Source organism: Myxocyprinus asiaticus, chromosome 12 (assembly GCF_019703515.2).
Source record: "Myxocyprinus asiaticus isolate MX2 ecotype Aquarium Trade chromosome 12, UBuf_Myxa_2, whole genome shotgun sequence".
NCBI lineage: Eukaryota > Metazoa > Chordata > Actinopteri > Cypriniformes > Catostomidae > Myxocyprinus > Myxocyprinus asiaticus.
In genome coordinates, this window is record NC_059355.1 from 24,941,303 (window position 1) to 24,962,898 (window position 21,596).

At 39.8% G+C, this 21,596-nt stretch overlaps 1 protein-coding gene across 2 annotated transcripts in view; it reads left to right on the forward strand.

Annotated features, from left to right (window-relative positions):
* LOC127448753 (tyrosine-protein kinase RYK-like) overlaps nt 1–21,596 on the forward strand; it is a 97,853-nt gene that overhangs the window by 31,975 nt on the left and 44,282 nt on the right. For both annotated transcript variants that reach the window (XM_051711594.1, XM_051711595.1), the window contains exons 2-6: nt 8,525–8,646; nt 12,940–13,039; nt 15,248–15,379; nt 20,857–20,922; nt 21,022–21,163. In XM_051711594.1, the coding sequence (XP_051567554.1) occupies nt 8,525–8,646; nt 12,940–13,039; nt 15,248–15,379; nt 20,857–20,922; nt 21,022–21,163 (562 nt within the window). The remainder of the gene's footprint in view (nt 1–8,524; nt 8,647–12,939; nt 13,040–15,247; nt 15,380–20,856; nt 20,923–21,021; nt 21,164–21,596) is intronic.

Sequence of the window (21,596 nt, forward strand, 5' to 3'; positions counted from 1 at the left end):
TATGTAACAATTTTCATGTATTATTTTTTGGCAAACATGTAAAGCCTGTAGACTGATTTTCATGCGAAGGGAGCGGGTTGCTTTTGCCGGGAAAATCCAAAGGATGTGACGTTTATGCGCGCTTCCGAGAGCCTTGCCTCAGACAGTAATAGCTTCTCTTCCGCTATTCAACAGCGAAAACAAACTGCAACATTAGGTAACGTTACCTTAGAGATGGAATCCAGCAAACGTCCAGCTCCCAGCACAACACCGATTCCTACACAAACTCCGAGTTAGCCAAAAAAAAACAACATTTATCTACTGAATCCCGTCTGGCTAAGCAGGAACGTGATCGTGGTCGGGCGAAACTAGAGTGAACATCGGCAGGGTATGTGATTCCTGGAGGGACCTTTGTTCGATTTTGGGGATCAAAACTGAACCTGAATTAGTGTTCTTCTTATTGGACAGGTAAGCTTACATAACTGCAAAGCATGTGAAATATAGTGCCTTAAGGATTGATCTGTGTAATTTTAGCTAACTTGATCTTGCCTGCACAGTAACTGTCATAAACAATGTTAATCTGTAATTATTCAGCAAGGTAAACTACAAGAACACATGAAATGAATGCTAGACAATGTTCAAGATAAGACCCATTCATTAGTGTAACTTAACTTGATTATACAGAAAATATATACAGTCTGTTATTATAAAACAATAGCGCATCGATATATCAAAATGACAGTTGTGATGGAATCACATTAGTACTGAATTGTCAACATATTTATAATGTACAGTCTATTTTATAAACAGCTACTGTCATCATCCACCAAATTTAGCTAACAGCTATTGGTAAAGCTGGCTAGCTAGCTAACGCCGACATAGGCTATCGTATAAATGCAGTCAATGTATCATGCAAAGAAAAGTGATTACTTCAAACTACAGTCTCGCATAGTCAGACCTATATCCACACTTTGTTTTAGCCCTGTTCCAGCACTGAAGAATCAAATATAATATACAGTCTCAAAGTTTGTAGTAAAACAATCATAACTGTGTAATTTTAATTATGCTACCTCATCTTTCAGCATGATTCCGGTGAATCACGTGGTCTCTTTGTACGTTACGTCATTGTTTTGGCCGATGCTCACGTCCCTATGGAGTGTGTGCATGAGCGTGAGCATGAGCAACAGGTAGCTGGCTGCAGTTCACTTAACAGCCACAGGTGTCATTAATAACAAGGGTTTCTGAATCTTAAATACTGCACCTTTAATAACAAATTGGTTGCGTGGATCTCGTCTTTGTTTGGACACACATTACATGGGACAACTTTTACTCTCAAAACACAATGAAAGGATCTCGCTGTTGAATGCTTCACCATTATACTACACAATCACTGGTGGTGAGTGAAATCTAAACATTTACCTACCAGTTTCCAGATGTATAGAATTTAGTCACATTGCGAGGAATTTGGTTGCAAATGCGAACGATTTCCACTCATTATATTATAGAGTAAATAGATAATTCTTGGGATTTAAGGATCGGTATCGCGATCATTCAAATTTGGACAGTGATGCATTGGAAAATCTATATTTTTACCCACCCCTAGTCATGACCATAGCAAACACAGTGTTGGATGAGTTATGAACCAAAATTTAATACTTAGGGTTAAGGGTTTATTCCAATCCTTAACTGTTCTTTTGAGTAATAGTAGTGAAGTTTGCCTTGTTGAGTACCACAAATAATTGTTTTTTCATTCATGTATTGTTATCTGTCATTTCAGCTTTATGCTGGGCTATGTGTTCAAAACAATAAAAAGCCTTGTTTTTTGTGTCCCAAACCACAGTTAATTTCACAAATTCTTACTATGCTTTGAAGTAGCTACGTCATAAGCAGAAGATTTTATGTTGAGAGTCATTGTTGTGCCACCGTAGAACAAAAGCTGTAGATTTTGTGTCAGTAGTATTTGTATTTTTTTTTCTCCCCTTTTTCTCCCCAGTTTGGAATGCCCAATTCCTAATGCACTCTTAAGTCCTCGTGGTGGCTTAGTGACTAGCCTCAGTGATGAATCTCAGTTGCCTCAACCCGCACATCTTATCACATAGCCTGTTGAGCACGTTACTGCGGAGACGTAGTGCATGTAGAGGCTTCACACCATCCACCGCGGCATCCACGCACAACTCACCACGCGCCCCACTGAGAACGAACCACATTATAGCGACCACGAGGAGGTTACCCCATGTGACTCTACCCTCCCTAGCAACCAGGCCAATTTGGTTGCTTAGGAGACCTGGCTGGAGTCACTCAGCACGCCCTGGGATTCAAACTCGTGAACTCCAGGGGTGGTAGTCAGCGTCTTTACTCACTGAGCTTCCCAGGCCCTTGTGGCAGTAGTATTGAGACTTGTACTAGCATGCATGGCCCTACCAGTACCCAGTTGAATAATGATGTAATGCCATCAGCTCATGACGAACGGCACTCACTCTCTTGGCTTTTACGGAAAATGTAAAAGGAGACAAAGTAACCAATGACAGACACGACTCTCTGTGATTTGTTTTAGCATTTGTATCTGTCCCTGTCTCTGTGCCCTTCCCATGTCTTTTATGTTGTTTTAGCATTTGTATCTGGCCCTGTCTCTTTGCCCTTCCCATTTCTTTTATGAGACCATCTTTTTTTTTCTTTTGCCTGGGCTTGGTTGAAAATGACGGAGACATATAGAGCTGAAGCTTTGTGAAGCTCTTTTTGTGCTACAGCCACCAACATAATGCAGTATGGGATTCTAGCCCTGCAGACTTGTTTTCTCCCCGCTCTCTGCATTTTCAGAACATTGGAAGCAATTGAACCATGAAAGGGTTTTTGAAGCTATATAAAAAGACATTGCACCCCCCTCATGGCAGTGCTCTGTAAAGGTTTGGTATTGAAGCAAGCGGAAACCACGGGTGAGAGCATTTTTTTTTTTCAATCCGCATGGTTAACCACAGCTCTTTTGAAACAAACTTGTTACTTGAGCATAAAAAACAGAGCTTTAAAATGGTCCCCACAGAGTTACAAATAAACAAGTTTGCGAACATAGACTGCACATATGCCATAATAAACTCTTCTAATGATTCTGATTGGACCATCTCTTCAAGGGTGGGTTCACTTGCCACACAAGGAACTATTTTCAAACAACCTTCTCTTTTTTAAAACCTCTGGTCAGGGGGTTGGGCACACTTGACCCATTAAGTTCACCGTCTTCATCCACTGTAGTGTGGGCTCAGTCCATTGCTGAGCTAAGGCTTGTTGTAACTCCTTCAAAATCCTTGGAAAATCACCGATTAGGGCCTGGGATTGAGAGAAAGAAAGATTGTTTTTAAATGAAGGAAAGCTTCACTGCCACTCCCTCCCACTGTTCTTGCCTCCGCTCACATGGCCGTTTTTTCAGGTATCAAAGCAGTGTGGACAAAAGCAGGGCTAGACAGGTCACACAGAGCAAGACATTGGAACGGTAATTAGCCTCAAGTCTGTGGGTATGTGTCTAGTATATCTCACGCCTCAGTACTCGCTCACAGCTGGCTGATTTTTCTTTTCCTCCTCATGTCAGGCGGGATGTCTGTCTAGACTGTGAGGACTCCTGCAGTCTCACTCTGTCTGTCTCAGGAGCCATAGTTGTGCATAGACACACTTTTGACTACCGGCTTGAAGTCTGGTCCTCTTTTCAGCTTATTCTGGTTCTTATTCAAGAACCGTCTACTTAATATGAAGAGGCGTGGAGGGAACAGTTTTTTTTTTTTTTTTTTTTAACCTGCCTTGTTTTTACCTGGGTTTACTTGCTCCTAAGTTACTCAAACATAACTTTGAATATTTTGTAAGATTTGATGCCTCTGGGGGCCTGGGTAGCTCAGTGGTAAAAGACGTTGGCTGCCACCCCTGGAGTCCGCTAGTTTGAATCCCAGGGCGTGCTGACTCCAGCCAGGTCTCCTAAGCCACCAAATTGGCCCGGTTGCTAGGGAGGGTAGATTCACATGGGGTAACCTCCTCGTGGTTGCTGTAATGTGGTTCGTTCTCAGTGGGGCGTGTGGTGAGATGAGCATGGATGCCGTGGTGGATGGCGTGAAGCCTCCACATGCGCTATGTCTCCGTGGCAATGACCTCAACAAGCCACATGATAAGATGCACGGGTTGGTGGTCTCAGACGCGGAGGCAGCTGGGATTCGTCCTCCACCTCCCAGATTGAGGCGAATCACTATGCAATCACAAGGACTTTAAAGCGCATAGGGAATTGGGCATTCCAAATTAAAAAAAAAAAAAAAAAAGATTTGATGCCTCTAACCTAGCAAATTCCATGATTTTTTTCTTCCTCGCAAGCGCTCATTGCATCAATGCACTACATTGATAACGTAACTTTTCAGTCCTCGTTTCCAGGTGGGCTAGTGCGCCAATATCTGGAAGGTGTGTAGAAGATGTTGGAACTCATGAATTCAGTCAATGCTTGCCATTTTTGTGTGCAGTACCCGTCAGACGGTCAGTGAACAGACTATGAACAGTCCACTGGCATGTCTTATGGTGAGATTATAGGGCCACACAGCCCGTTTGCTGCATTTCCTTATATCACTGTTGGCCTGGTTTCTGATAACCCAGGCTATCCTGAAAAGCTCCCTGCTGGTACTGAATTTGTAGAGCTTTCCTGAATGAAGAAGAGATAATAGCAGCTTGGGAGAGAGAACCCTTAAGGCCAAAGTATACTTCGGGTGTGCGCGTTGCGGATCACTCCGCATACAGTATGTGTGACGCATATTGCGTCATCATCACAGCCGCGCGGCTTGACCGAGTGCGCAAGTCAAGAAAATCTAGGTGGCGCGTGGTCAAGCCACATGGCTGTGATCCTCGGCTGTGTGCATCGTCTGTCCATTGACTGTACTAAAAGGGTGTCACAAAGCAGTTGTAGTGCGCATGCATCGAACGTGTTCCTATTCGTTTGCGGTCAGAAAAGTATACTCAGTAAAAGGCAATGCGGTCGGCCGGGCACAATCCGATCCAGAACGCACAAGAATGAAGTATACCTGGGCATTTAGAACACTTACTTCCTAACCCTTACTTTATTAAATAACACCTTTTGTTAAACATGCAGTTACATCTTATATAGATGTTAAACATTTTCCAGTATGTAGTGAAAGGCTAAATCCACATTATAAAATTTGAATATATGAAGATGTTTTTTCCCACACAATTGTGGAACTAGTACCTGAACTAAAATCAGTTTGTTGTGGAACTATACCCATTACGATTAAATTCAAAGTGTTGTATTTACACCATGGACATGGAAGCAGGAACTTTATTTAAATAAGCTTTGATATAAGCATGTGACGCTGTTGTGGCGGCGACGCCTGAACTTGATGTGACAACGGCCAAGCCGACTCACAAGCTGACAAAACATAAACAATGAATGACTCTGTGTAAGATTTTGTGTTGATTTGTATCGTCCTTTTTTGTTGTGGAAAATTTCACATGGAAAAGATGCGCTGAAATTTGTAAGAGATGGAAAAGAATAGGAGAGCAGAGATGGTTTCAACGCAACACTTATCTCAACTGTGTTTTGTTTGTTGCTTTTTCATACCTTTGCATGATCATACTGTATGTGTGCTTCCAATAAACAATGCCACTTGAAACTAAAATGTATGGAGTTTTATAATACTGATTTCAACAAGCAATTCAGTCAGCCCTGTGATTTGTAGGATAGTACTATTGTACACATGACGAATGTAAAAAAAAAAGTTCACTCATAGCCTTGAGGTGAAATAAAAGGTAAACAATGTAAGAAGTGCAAAAAGGTAAACAAATCATTTGAAGATAGAACGAGCAATCTATATTACAATATACAAACGACATGCACGATAATCATGAAATATAAATTCTTTTATGATCATTTATTCTCTTGTAGTCTTTTTAATTTTCTTTATTTTCAATCTAAATAGTTTAACTTCATCAAAGGCTAACTTTACGAGCCAATCAGATTTTTTGTTCAAATCGTTTCTGGTCGAGGTTTCAAACTCACACTGCATTTTTTCTTCTCCATAAATACGCAGCAGATCCTGCAGCATCTGACCATCTATCCATTTCGATTTGAAAAGCCTACAATAACAACTAATAACAACTCAACAAAAGTTTTAACAAAGGTTACTAACTGGTATTGGCTGTCTGATGGCTGATGATGGATTTTTCTTGACCAACGAGAAACATTTGTTCTGACTTCACCCAAATAGTTCCACTTTGCAAGGAAAGTACCACCTCAGGAGTCTCTAGTTTGGTTCAGGTTTTAGTTCCACATCAAACTAGTTCATGTGGTGGAAAAACGAGAACTTGAAATAGTTCCAGGAACTAAACAAGTTCCTGCAGGGGAAAAACACCTATAGAGACATGCTGAGCCACGGCTGTCTTAACATATCATTCTCTCCACAAGAAAATTGCTCTGAGACTGCCTCTTTGAGGTGGTCTTGGGCTGATTGTTTTGGGATGGATCCAAGTGCAATTGCCGTGTTCATATATGCCTAAATGAACTGAATTAAGAAAGAAAACACACCAGGATCTAGAACAAATGCTTCAAATGAGCCATATGTGCCCTTATAGTCAACATGACATCAACATAGATCTTATTTGCTAGTGGTCGACCGATATGGGTATTTCAATGGCCAATAATTATATCTAGAGAGCAGGATGGCTGATATAAATGCAGAAAAAACAGAAAATCAGATGTACACAAAAAGTAAAACAAACACTTATTTTATGCAATATTTAGGCCTACTCCAAATTTGAATAAACTTGAAAAGAAAAAACTTTGAAAACAGAAATTGTTGACTTTGCATTTAAAGATTTATTGGTAGATTTTGGAACTAACACAAAGGAAAGTTAACACTTCTGCTAATCGGCCAAGTGAACACAGTTATCGGTTGATACAGATAATCGCAAAATGGACAAGTATCATCCGATTAATCAGCCTGGCCAATATATTGGTCTGTCACTACTATTTACTTGTTACAAGTTCCTGGTCTTATTATGCATAATTCAACAGAGCACGTTATTCCTAAGAAAAAAAATCTTCATAATGTGTCTTATATATTAACCTCAGGCACACAGCTCACACTTAAACTAAAAATTACTGCCAAAAAATCTTCTAATGTTTAATTTTGTATGTTCCATGAAAGGGTTAATGTACCTCCCCCTTCCCCCCACTTTAGAGCAAGTCCCATCACAGACTGATAGGCTCCAGTCAGCCGCGCCGGGGCCCTCCAGTCATGATAAGGTTGCCTGGGGGCATGACAAGAGATTCCAGCTGCCAATCAACTTCACACATCCCCATGTTATGTTTCGTTTGTGTGGATTGTCCTCCACTTGATACTTTAGCCTAACGTCCATCAGTGTAACCTCTCTCTAAATGTAAACTGGGGATGGTTGCGGAATAACTAAGAGCACAGGTGTGCCGTGCTGTCTGTGAGAAAAGCTTTTCAGGTTGAGTCTGTCTCAGGAATGCAGGCGGTAAGGAAACCCTGTTTAGATTACAGTGTCTTTAGCCTTAGGTTTTAGAAAATGGGGGCCAAGCAGGGGAGAGCAGGGATGTTTTGCTTTAGTGATAGAGAGGGGTGAAGACCTTAAACGTAAACATACTCCACTTAAGGGTTTTCTCTTCACTGTATGGTGGAGGTGATGGCTAAGGACACTGCCCTCTGTATAAAGGGGAAAACCGCTTCTCTTGGTTTTAAGTGGAGAGAGTAAGAGAGTAGAATGGGCTGTGGTCAACATTGGTCGGCAGCCTTGATAGTTTCATAGACTTACAGGGATAGTTCATCCAAAAATGAAATTTCTGTAATATACTCGCCCTCCAAACACGTATGACTTTCATTCTTTCGTGGAACACAAAAGTTGATGTTAGGCACATTTCAGTTACCTTTCACTTTCATTGTGATTTATTTATTTTTTCTATACAATGAAAGTGATTGGTCAATGATGCTGTCATTCTGCCTTTTGTGTTTTAAGGAAGAAAGAAATTCATGAACATCACTGAGGGTGTTAGAGTAAATGATGACAGAATTTTCATTTGTTTGGTGAACTATACCTAATGGGAATTATTCCACCATCTCAGCGTGCCTGTTATAATTCCTATCCAATCGGAAATTATGTTTTAGTGGCTGCCTCACCTGCACTTTGATGTAACGGATCCAGATCTTGCTCCTTTTGAATCCTGGAGGAAGTGGAACCCTTCCAAGATAGTGGCTGGTTGGTCACCACACTGAAAGAATGCTATGTTTTTTTCCCCCTCTGGTATGATGTGGTGTTGCCATGGTTTCCTCTTGCACCACTTTCAGACCCTGTAGAATCCATTAGCCCTAATTGAGCACATAGAATAGGTTTTGATGGTGAAATACAGTTCATATGAGTGAATAGCTGGAGTTTGGCAGTGTGAAACGGTATTTTACATCTCCCTCAAGGGAGGGTGGTTGTATGAATTTGAAAAGCTATATAACTGTTTAAGACCAATCTTTTCTGATCATGTTGTCATGTCTCTCTCTCTCAACAGGTCTTGATGCTGAGCTGTACTATGTAAGGGATGATGTGGTAAATCATTATGCCCTCTCCTTCATCCTCCCTGTTCCCAGTGACACCAACAGCTTGCATTTCACCTGGCACTCCAGCAGCAAGGTTGGAACTATTTATAATTTATAGCTACCCCTAATGTTGCTCTGTCCCAGCAATTTCTCAGTCTTTGAACTTTTTTGGATGCAGTCATTAGGGCTGGGTTTTGATTAGTGCCCGACCGATATCGGCGTATATTTTACCGATATGCGCCGATATGAAACTTTTTTTCAGAACATAAAATGCAGAAAACAATGCTTTAGAATTGGTGTCATAGCGTAGTTTGTCCAGCAGAGCGCGCTCCCACTCCATTGTATACAGAGCTGACTCTGAGCTGATGGTGGCTCTGCAGACATGGCGGAGTTAAACGGTGCAGATTTGAGCGGTCTCTTCTCGTTAAATTGCTAACTAGTTTGTGAAATACGTACTGGAAAGTTAATAAAAAAAAATGACCCCATAATTTTATATAACTAATATAACATTAACCCTGTCCCTGACAACCATGTCACTCATGTTTATCACATCTGTTTGTTATGTTAGCCAGCTATAGTTTGTCAGTGCAGTAAGAAATGTAGCAGATTGAAAGGTAAATATCAGAGCATCTTTTTGCAGCTCAGCAGACAATGGTGCGGTGGTGGATTGTGTGTGGTGAGTGTTGATTTCACACTTCGCTGTTGCCTAGTTGGTGAGACACAATGCTGGAAAGTAAATAAAGTTCATCTTTTACTCTCCGTGGCAACGAGCTTATAGCTAACTAGCTAACCACGTAGCTACTTTCATACCTTGTCAGCGTGTAAACATGTATTCCCCAAACTGTTTTGTTCAGGATTCACAACTTGGTACCCCCTTCAACTGAACAATTCCAGTCGTTGCATTTGCAAAATGTAATATTTAAAAGTCTGGTGTTCCAGACATTAAAATAGGATACATAAAAAAAGTAGATTTAATAAATAGTATATTTGCCCTGTGTAAATAATAATATATAGGATATAATATAATATAAATTAATATAAGCTTTTGACACAAGCATGCTTTTTCTGATTTTCATTTTCAGCAAATTGTGTTCATTGCTGTATATAATGAACCTTCTAACTTTGTACATTACAAAATCTTAATTTTAAAAATTTTACAAAGTTTTTCATAATTTAAGTCACATGCTTGCTTTTTAAAGATGAACAAATTCCATGTATTCTGTCAGTAAATACGATGTCCTGAAATTGCACGTTTAACCCTTAAATGCATACCTGGGACCTCAATCCACCACCCCAGTTGTGCCCACACCTCTTTAGTATTCCTCAATCTATCTCTTATAAATACTGTAACACAAATTGCAAAATTGCAAAACAGTTTTTTTTTTATAATGGTTTACGTACCAAAAATGTATAGGGTAAGAGTGTTTTTTTTTTTTTTTGCACTTCAATAAATTAAATATTTTATGACTATTTCATATCTATTTAAGTTTACTATCACAGGATATCTATTTCTTTGTTTATTACAAGATAAATTAGTACTATATTCATACAAATAAATACTTTATCGCATTGATTTTCTGTGCAGCAATGAATTATCAACAGTGGTGAATTATCAGTATTACATATGCGTGTAGACATCCATATTATACATGTTTTTCTTTCTTAAGGTGGCACTGATGTTTCAGTGATTGACTAGATTTACATTTGACATTGCTATTTGATGAAGAAACTACATCGAATAAACTATAAAAAGTAAAACACATGGACAGTATGATGTGGCTATTGTCATTTGGGTGTACTTCTGAAATAATGCAAGTTGTGCATATATTTAGACTCAATAAGTGCCTGAGAAAATACATTTGTGTAACGTATGTGTAACTTATGCATATCTTATGTGTAGATTATGTGTTATGTGTTGCTCAGTATGTGTTTGACAGCCAGTTGCATGAAATTTCAGTATGAAAGTAATGAATCCTATTCTAGATTTGTCCTGATTTTTTGCATTACCTTTTATTTATGAAAGATAAAAATATTTTTTTTTATCAAAATATATTTTTTTTTATTATTTTCTAATTGTCCTGAAAATATTTTGAAAACTGGACACTATCTTGGTGTTTTGTAGATCCATTTTTGATAGATATACATGCCAGGTCTCTAAAGACTCGAATATGTAAGATTGTTTGGGAAAATTCCTATTCAATTAAGGGTTAATTGCATATAAAGGTATTTTGTTACATGTTTATTAAGGATGGGGCGATATGGTTATCTCATGATTTGGTTCGATATACGATATGAGGTTTACAATTCGATATCATCTCAATTCGATATAACACTTAAATGACAAAGTATGGCAGAAAATTGTTTTTTGTTTTTTGCACATTATAATTTCTCATCAAAATAAAGTTCTTTAATACACAATATAAATCTTCAAAGTTTAAATAATAAGAGTTTCTCATATACCTTTCATTATAAGAAAAGATCATAAACAAATGAGCCTTCAAAAATAGTGTACTACATTCAGGCTGATCAGGTGCAGAACAAGCAATAAAACTGAACAGAACCTGACCTGTAAAAGTATGTGAAAATATATATATATATTAATAATTTGTTTGTCTTTATAAATATAATCACATTTTAACTTTTTAAAAATTAAAAAAAAATTCTACATTCTATCAATTAATTTTATTTCTTGAAATTGTACATAAAATAATTATATGAGCTGTCAATGTTTGAAATAATGTGTACAATTTACAAGGAATAACATTGAGTTTACATTCATTTGTGTAACAAGCACTATAATGGTACTGTCACTCAAAGAGTTTAACTCGCACAGCTGTTGCGGTTCATTTATTAACGAGAAAGAAGTCTTGTTTTTTTAGCGCATCCATACTATTTGTGATTAAAATTAATATTTCTTTTTACTATTTTACCTGAATGTATGAACAGAAAGGATGTTAAAAGACAAATTATTCAATGAAAGTGGAGTGCGGGATCTCATCTTTGATGGATACATATTACACGAAAGAAATGGTCCGTTTTAATCTCAAGCACTGTTCCACAAAACAAAGTGATTTTCCAGGTATTCCAGTACTTACATTTCTAAGAGCTAAATTCAAAAACATTTAAGCACTTCAAAAAACCTTGCGCGAACCCTGTAAACATTGTAGAAAAAAAAGCGCAGTAGGGGTAAAATCAAGAAATAGAGAGATTATAATGTTTGACGGGTAATTTATGATCACATGGACAGAAAACGAAATGTTTCAAATTTCGAGTTTTGCCTCGTTATGGTTTGTCATTTTTTTTGGTTTGCGATATAGCGAAATTTGATATATCATCCCATCCCTAATGTTTATTTTTTAAATGCATAATTTGTACCATTTTCATTGACATGAAGAACAAGTGCTAAAATGGTACTGTCTTTTTAAGAATAGTGGTAGTTCAGGGAGGGTCTCAGAAGTGTTTTGGTTGAAAATTTAAGGAGAGTGGAATCACACGCTTCTTTACCGCATCCGTGCTATGTGTGATTAGAATGAAATGCTTCTTTTTTTTTATATGATCGACAATTGACTGTAAAGAACAGAAAGGGTATTGAAATAGACTTTGTTCCATTACAAATGGGTTGTGTAGATCTCATCTTTGGACACATTTTTCGGAATGAGTCAAACCAAACTTTTGCTCTCAACACACAGCTAAAGGATCTTGGTTTTAAACTTCGCCACTATACTAGTCAATCACTGGCGAGTTAAAGATTGATCTTGGGATTTAAAAAATCGATATCGGGATTGTTAAAATGAAGTTCAAGATTAATTGGAAAATCAATATTTTTTCACATCCCTAGTAGTCATTGTCAAACAGTAAAATCTTGGCATAATCAAATTCAAGATCCACAAAGGTTTAAAGCAGGGATTCTCATCCTTTCTTGGCCCGTGACATGTTTTTTTATGTTCCAAAATTCTTGGGAGATAGGACTGCATTCCCACTCCTACCAATGTCACAGAATTAAGCTATACACTTTAGGATCTCATAGGCGTAATTATATAACTGGCAACGGAAATAGCAGGTTTAGGGCGTTCAGTGACACTGCATATTCACCTTTGCAACAAACCAAAATTCCTCCAGGGATACACAGAATTGTTGTTACTCTTGAGTAGTGGGTCACATTCTAGCCTACATTTTACATAATATTTTAAGCACTAGAAGCTGTATATTTTATCTAGGTGTAAATAAAAAATATGCTCAATAAAAAGTACTATAAATTATATACAATTTTTAGAAATCTGCCACAACCTCATTCGCATCTCTCGGGACCCTATTGAGAACCTGTGGTTTGAAGGCATCACTGTTGTTCACATCTAATAATTTTCCCCACTGTTTGTCTCCTTCATAGGTGGAATACAGGTTGGGGTTTCAGGTGGAGAACATGTCAGCCATGGATCAACCTCAGAGCAACATCTCAGCCCAGGGAGATGTCCCTCGAACTCGTTCAGGTCAGCACAACATACACCCTGTTTTTGTGCTCTACTTTCCTGTAATATCTGTTAATTATGATAAATAAAGATGCAACTGCTTCTAGTTTTTCAAAAGTGGTGTGTGGCTCTACCTTGTCTATGAACATTTGTAAATCTGTTTACATTCATGACAGACATTTATGTGTGAGGAAGAGGTCAGGGCCCAGTTGCAAGAAAACTCTTAAAGGGTTTCTTGCAACCAGCTGCAGATGTCATAACTTAAGAAATCATGGCATTTATTTTGTACGGTTTTATATGGTCCATATCATGGCATGCAGTTTAATAGAAATTGAAAAAAAAAATTGCGTAATTTTGCCACACAAAGAAGTTAGAGTAACTCTTAGCCTATTCACTATTTCATAAAAACAAAGAGGTCAATAATAACTGGAGGAAACTATCTCTTAGCATTCCCATCTCAATGGCATTTGCTTGGCAGGCAGTCTCAAGTCCTTCATTAGCATCCATTTCACGTTTAACCCTTGTACTCTGTTTGTTATGGGTGCATCATCTTAGTGTTTGGGGTCAAATTTGTTGTATGTTTTTTGTTGTTGTTGTTTTACCTTATTTGCCTCTAAATTACTAAACTACACCATTCATTTTCATGTAAAATAAGAAAATTTTATGTTAGATTCACTTAAGTGAAGATCAGCATTTTTCAATTCCATTCATGGAGAAAATATGAAAAATGTGTCGTGCACAGGGGCAATTTAATGCCATCTGCTGGATTTTTTTATTATAATTTTTTTATTAAAATGACCTGAAATTACAACTATAACCAGTAGATTGCTGCAAAGGTCCACTCATTTTCCTGGTTGTAGCAAACTGATTTTTTTTTATTTATTTTTTTTAGCTCTTATCACAAGTTATGCATTTGGATATGTATTTAGACAATGTATCAAAGACAATTAAAAAAAATCACTATTTTTGATAAAGTTTAGCAGCGTCAGTTTTTGCAGTGATGCCACATTATGATTACTGACCATGGTGTTAGAAAGAGAACACTTAGAGTAAGATTTTTGCTACCTACTGTATCATTTATTTCAAACATCCCAATTCAGTAACTCAAAGTAAATTAATGAAAAATGTCAATAAATCCAACAGAAATGAACAGGAATGAACAGTGATAATAAGACTTAGAATAACATTTTGCAATGGCAAACAGCTCCCAACCCTAAGTGTAAACTTTCTCACAGTGGAAAAGGTCAGCTGTCTCAAACTCAGCCTTTGATCTTTGTGTGTGTCTGTGTGTGTGTGTGTGTGTGTGTGTGTGTGTCTGTGTGCATCTGTGTGAGCATGCTTGGTGTGTGCCAAGAATTATTGTCTCACCCTTTCATTTCTGTGTGTGCGTGTGTGTTCTCCATTGTGGATTTGTTATGGTCACACCCCTTCATTTCTGTGTGTGTTCTACATTTTATTTGATAAATTCTATAAAAAATGCTCTCTTTTATAGTCTCACCTTTTCATTCCTGTGTGTGGGTGTGCGTGTGTGAGCATGTGCATTCCGTGCTGTGGATGTGTTGTAGTATCACCTCTTCAGTTCTGTGTGTGTTTGTGTGTGTGTGTGTGTGTGTGTGTGTGTGTGTTCTGCATTGTGGCTGATTTATTGATTTTATTTGACAAATTAAAAAAATCCTCGGTTTTATCATCTCATCCATTCATTTCCTATGTGGGGTAAAATTTGACCCTGAACACGATGAGTGAATATTTTTGTCACACCATCACAACCCAGCCCATTTTTTTTGTGTGTGTGTGTGTATAGATAGAAAATGAAGGAAAAGTCACCAAACCTCATGCCACTGAGATGAAGGAAACCATGTTTTTTAAAGAAGCAAAGTTCAAAAGGGGTCATTTTTGACCCCAACACTATATGAGGGTTAAGAGCCCTACAAAAGTAGTTACTTGGAAAGCATCTACTATAACAATGGAATATTCATATATTGCTTGCAAAAGAGTTTTGTTGTCAGAATGCACTCCTGCTTTTGAATGGCTGTCAGTGGAGAAAGACGCTTTTTACCCCCAGAATGGTGTAGTTATAACATCTACCAGCAATGCATTGTTAACCAGCCAAACCTGACCCCTTGCATAAGATTATCTACTGGTTTCATTTAAATTGTAATTCTTATATAATCAAATGTGGGTAACCAAGTTGTCAAATAAGTGTATGTTTGTGTGCCTTTGTATGTTTAGTTTTCAGAGTGGACCTCTTCTGCTCTGGGAAGGCTGATGGAGAGGCAGTGCTAACAGTGCAGTTGAACATGACTACACCAGCCAACCACTTTACAGTGCTCAACTTCAAACGCAGGAAAATGTGTTACCGAAGTAAGATCTTATATACACTTTTACCTCAAATGCATCTGTGTGTGTGTGTGTGTGTGTGTGTGTGTGTGTGTGTTAGTTGTTCATTTCCCTTTCACTCTATTTCATGCTCTAATGAATCTTTGTTTGTTTTGCATTTGGCAAAGCACTGTTTCTGGAAATGTGAATCTTGACACACACAGATGATTATAACACAATCTCTGTCATATGCTTCCAGAGAGGAAATAGACAATTACTTTATTCTTTGCTTATTTGAAGAACATGAGCCAAACTAGCTGCTGGAGAAGAAAAAGTGTTTGTATGGGCCCCAATTTCCTTTCCCTTGTGGAAGAACTGGGTCAACAAATGTGTGTTGATGCTCTAGAAGACAATAGCCGCTTTTTCACCATCGGGCCGAACGGTTCTGAGCATGCTGAGGAATGGTTACAGTAGCATTTCCACATGAGCACGGTTCAACATGGTATGATTGCAAACCGTTTTCGGCCCGCAATTCTCAGCACAGTTAGCTAACCTTACTCAGTCTTGCTCAACCGTACTTACCTGTGCTTAACCATGCTCACCCGTGCTGGCTTTAGTATGTGCTGACTCACGGTTGTCATTTTGCTAATGCCAAGGTAACTTAAGTTGTTTCTAGCTTGCTAAGTTCACTAGTATTTGGGTGAAGTTAATAAAAAATTGTGTGTATTGGGGCCTGGGTAGCTCAGCGAGTATTGACACTGACTACCACCCCTGGAGTCGCGAGTTCAAATCCAGGGTGTGCTGAGTGACTCCAGCCAGGTCTCCTAAGCAACCAAATTGGCCCGGTTGCTAGGGAGGGTAGAGTCACATGGGGTAACCTCCTCGTGGTCACAATTAGTGGTTCTCGCTCTCAATGGAAAGTTGTGCGTGGATTGCGGAGAGTAGCACGAGCCTCCATATGTGGAGTCTCCGCGGTGTCATGCACAATGAGCCACATGATAAGATGCGCAGATTGACAGTCTCAGAAGCGGAGGCAACTGAGACATGTCCTCTGCCACCTGGATTTAGGTGAGTAACCGCATTACCACAAGGACCTACTAAGTAGTGGGAATTTGGCATTCCAAATTGGGAGAAAGGGGGATAAAAAAAAAAAAAGTGTATATTTTGTTTATCTTCATGTGTATAGTAGCCTACATTTATTTTTCTACACAACTTTTTAATAGGAAAGTAGATTACTAGGTCATTAAAGCTCAATATACAGTAGCATTTCAGGCCTCAATATACAGTAGCATTAAGGCCTCAATATACAGTCCATCTTGTGGACTCAAGATGGCGCCGAGTATGGCTGCTGCGTTGCGAGCTTCGACACAACATAGCAATGTTTTGTTTGTTTTGTTTACAATTCTTATGTTTTTTGTCTTGGATGTTGTCTGCCTTATTGTCTACGACAGACAAACACTTTTGGATATTGGTTCAGCGATCTCACACCGAAAACCGGACTTCACATTCCTCAATGCCGACCCGCTGTTTACAAACACGCAAGCGGAGCCCTTTGTCTGGGCAGCACGGCCGCGGAAACGCAGGAGGAAAAGGGGAAACAGAACCGGCGTTCTCATCAGAGTAAGACGCCGCACAAATCGACCCCCGCTACCCACTATTCTTCTGGCAAATGTTCAGTCTCTGGATAACAAGCTCTGCGAGCTGAAAGCGCGGATCTCTTTCCAACGAGAGACGAGGGACTGCTGCATTATCTGCCTAACAGAAACTTGGATGTCTGCGGAGATTCCAGACTCAGCCATTGAACCCACGGGGTTCTCCATGCACCGAGCGGACAGAGCGAAAGACCTCTCAGGTAAAACTAGAGGAGGTGGTGTATGTTTTATGATCAACAAATCCTGGTGTGATCAGAGGAACGTACATTCCATCAATTCTTTCTGTTCTCCTGATCTGGAATTTCTTATGCTTCTGTGTCGACCATTCTGGCTACCGAGGGAATTCACAGCGGTCATTATCACTGCTGTGTACATTCCCCCACAAGCCGACACAGAGGAACTGTATGGGAACTGTATGGGAGTATAAGTGAGCAAGAAACCGCGCACCCTGAGGCCGCGTTCATTGTGACCGGGGACTTTAATAAAGCCAGTTTAAAATCAGTCGCACCAAAATATCACCAGCACATTAGTTTCAACACACGAGGGGACCGGGTTTTGGATCATTGCTACTCTCCGTTCCGGGATGGCTACAAATCCCTCCCCCGCCCACCATTTGGCAAATCGGACCACTCTTCCATTCTGCTTCTGCCCGCTTACAGGCAGAAACTGAAACAGGAAGCACCCACCCTCAGAACGATCCAGTGCTGGTCGGACCAATCAGACTCTATGCTACAAGACTGTTTTGATCACACGGACTGGGAGATGTTCCGGTCCGCCTCTGATGACGACATCGAGCTTTACGCTGATAGCGTAATGTGTTTCATCAGAACGTGCATAGAGGAAGTGATTCCGACCAGAACTGTACGAATCTATCCGAATCAGAAGCCGTGGATCAATAGCGATGTTCGCGCGGCACTTAATGTGCGGACCTCCGCTTTTAATTCCGGGAACGCGGAGGAGCATAAACAAGCCAGTTATGCCCTCCGAAAAACTATCAAAACAGCAAAACACCAGTACAGGGACAAAACTGAAGGACAGTTTAACACCACCAACTCTAGAAGCATGTAGCAGGGAATTAACATCATCACGGACTTTAAAGGGAATAAAAACTCCGCCATGAACACCGCTGCCTCTCTACCGGATGAGCTAAATACTTTTTATGCTCGTTTCGAGGGAAATAACACTGCCCTCGCGGAGAGAGCTCTCGCGGCTGAAGCTACAGAGGTCGGTTCACTCTCCGTCTCTGTAGCGGATGTAACCCGATCCTTCCGACGGGTGAATATCTGCAAAGCCGCAGGCCCAGACGGCATTCCGGGCCGCGTCATCAGAGTGTGCGCGAACCAGCTGGCTGGTGTTTTTACAGACATTTTCAACCTTTCCCTCTCTTTGTCTGTAGTCCCCACATACTTTAAAACATCCACCATTGTGCCTGTTCCAAAACAATCAAAAATAACTTGTTTAAATGACTGGCGTCCTGTTGCTCTGACCCCCATCATCAGCAAATGTTTTGAGAGACTAATCAGAGATTACATCTGCTCTGTCTTGCCACTCAATCTTGACCCGCTGCAGTTTGCTTACCGCAACAACCGCTCCACTGATGATGCCATTGCATCTAAAATACACACTGCTCTCTCCCACCTGGAAAAAAAGAACACTTATGTGAGAATGTTGTTTGTAGACTACAGCTCAGCATTCAACACCATAGTGCCCTCCAAGCTAGATGAGAAACTCCGGGCTCTGGGCCTAAACAGCTCGCTGTGCAGCTTGATCCTGGACTTCCTGTCAAGCAGACGCCAGGTGGTTAGAATAGGCAGCAACATCTCCTCATCACTGATCCTCAACACTGGAGCCCCACAGGGCTGTGTTCTCAGCCCACTACTGTATTCCTTGTACACACATGACTGTGTGGCAACACATAGCTCCAACGCCATCATTAAGTTTGCTGATGACACGACGGTGGTAGGTCTGATCACTGACAATGATGAAACAGCCTACAGAGAGGAGGTGCACACTCTGACACACTGGTGTCAGGAGCACAACCTCTCCCTCAACATCAGTAAGACAAAGGAGCTTGTGGTGGACTTCAGAAGAAAAGACAGAGAACACAGTCCCATCACCATCAATGGAGCACCAGTGGAGAGAGTCAGCAGCTTCAAGTTCCTGGGTGTCCACATCACTGAGGAACTCACATGGTCCGTCCACACTGAAGTCATTGTGAAGAAGGCTCATCAGCGCCTCTTCTTCCTGAGACGGCTGAGGAAGTTTGGAATGAACCGCCACATCCTCACATGGTTCTACACCTGCACTGTGGAGAGCATCCTGACTGGCTGTATCTCCGCCTGGTACGGCAATAGCACCGCCCACAACTGCAAAGCACTGCAAAGGGTGGTGCGAACTGCCAAACACATCATCGGAGGTGAGCTTCCCTCCCTCCAAGAAATATATACAAGGCGGTGTGTGAAAAAAGCTCGGAGGATCATCAGAGACTCCAGCCACCCGAGCCATGGGCTGTTCTCACTGCTACCATCAGGTAGGCGGTATCGCAGCATCAGGACCCGCACCAGCAGACTCCATGATAGCTTCTTCCCCCAAGCAATCAGACTTCTGAACTCTTGATCTCTCATGATCAATATACATCAGTACTGCACTTTATTACCCTTACTCTTATATCTCACACCGGACTGTCATAAATTATATTATTATTATTATATTATGTCTCTCTTAACAACTGACTATCAACCGACAGCCTGAATGTCAATACAGTACAATACTGTACATTCTATATATATATATATATATATATATATATATATATATATATATATATATACTTTTTTTTTTTTATATATTTTAATTTTTAATTTTTATTGAATAATGTGTATCTATATAGTAAAAAACAAAAAACAAAAAAAACAAAAACAAAAACAGCGTATTGTATACTGTACAGTGTATGTTATTATTTGTATATTGTTGAGTGTAATTATGTGTATAACAGATGTTTAAATTGTGTTGTGTTAATTTGATGTTATTGTAAATTGGTATATGTCTCATCACTGTCACGACTGCTATGTTGATCGGAACTGCACCCAAGAATTTCACACACCATTGCACTTGTGTATATGGCTGTGTGACAATAAAGTGATTTGATTTGATTTTGATTTGATATCAATATATTCTCATACTATTTTCATATAATACATAATATTTTGTCAATAAATATCCTGTAACAGTTAAGACAGTAAGGAGAAATCTGGGACCGGCTTGACAAACACATAGACATTTAATGACACTTTTCAGTGTATAAAGAAACAAAAACATGCACTGCTTTTCAGCCAGCTGCATCAAATCATAAAGACAGTCAGACATGCGGACAAGCTTTGTACATCTCTCTCCCATCTGCCACTGTCTCTTCTCCTTAAATACTCCCGCCTCCCCTCACTGGAACGCGAGGCTGGTGTAGCGTGCAGGTGGAAGTCATTCACCATTTATCTTCCGGCCTCGCTCTGCCCAGAGGCCACTCGACTCCGCCCTGCTCACCACATATCCTTTTTAGCTAGTCTGGGTACTTTTACCTTTCTGTGTGTTTGTGTCCGGTGTCATACACAAGCCCTCAACATATGATGGTAAACCTCTCACCTCTCTGCTTTCTTTTTTGTGGCAGTAAGAAGGTCTTTAGCAGCTGGTATGAAGTTTTCCTGAAAAGTTGCCCTAGTGAGCTGTTATAAACCACCGAAATGAACTCGAAAATGAACCAGTTCGTTCTTCAATTTTGTGTGAAGTTTGCCGGGGGCTTAACAATCAGTGGTGTAAGATGAATGTGTGTTGATAGCATGGCTCCTCACTGATCCTTACTTTGTTTCTTCTTCACAGGAATTGAGCAGCCAGAGCCCCCCAAAACTCTGCCGTTCCCTAACACAACAATACAGAGAATAGACTGTGAGTATCTATATCTATCTAATTACTTTGTTAGTGAATGTCATTCTGTACAGATAAATTATCAGATTCTTTAAACTCTGTCCTGTCTTTTTTCCTTAGCGAGCAGTTCAAATGCTCCCACCACATCCACTCGAGTTTTCTACATCAGCGTGTGTGTGTGCTGCATTGTCATCTTTCTGGTGGCCATCATCCTTGCTGTGCTACATCTGCACAGCATGAAGAGAGTGGATATAGATGACAGGTGTGTGTGCATGTGTGGAAGCACTTTATCTTGATTATCATTTTGTTACCTCTAGAATAAGAATGCAAACTGAAACATTCTAATAAAGTGATTCTCAACTGATCAAAATTGGGTTGCAGATAGAAACATACTATTTAACTGTGTATTGTTAAAATAATCAAATCAATAGGCCTAGGCTTAAAAAGGGATGAGAAAACACCTCCCATATTTTTTATTGTTTACACCAGAGGCTGTATATGCAAACAAACTCTACATTGGAGATTCATTCACTGGGTTAAAGCTAGCCAAATCAGGAAGATGCCAACATGGACAGGCTGCATGAAATGCCCTCATCCTCAACCATGAACAAAACTATGGGTCACACTTGATGTCCAATGTAAAATCTGGGTCATTATGTACAGTGCATCCGGAAAGTATTCACAGCGCTTCACTT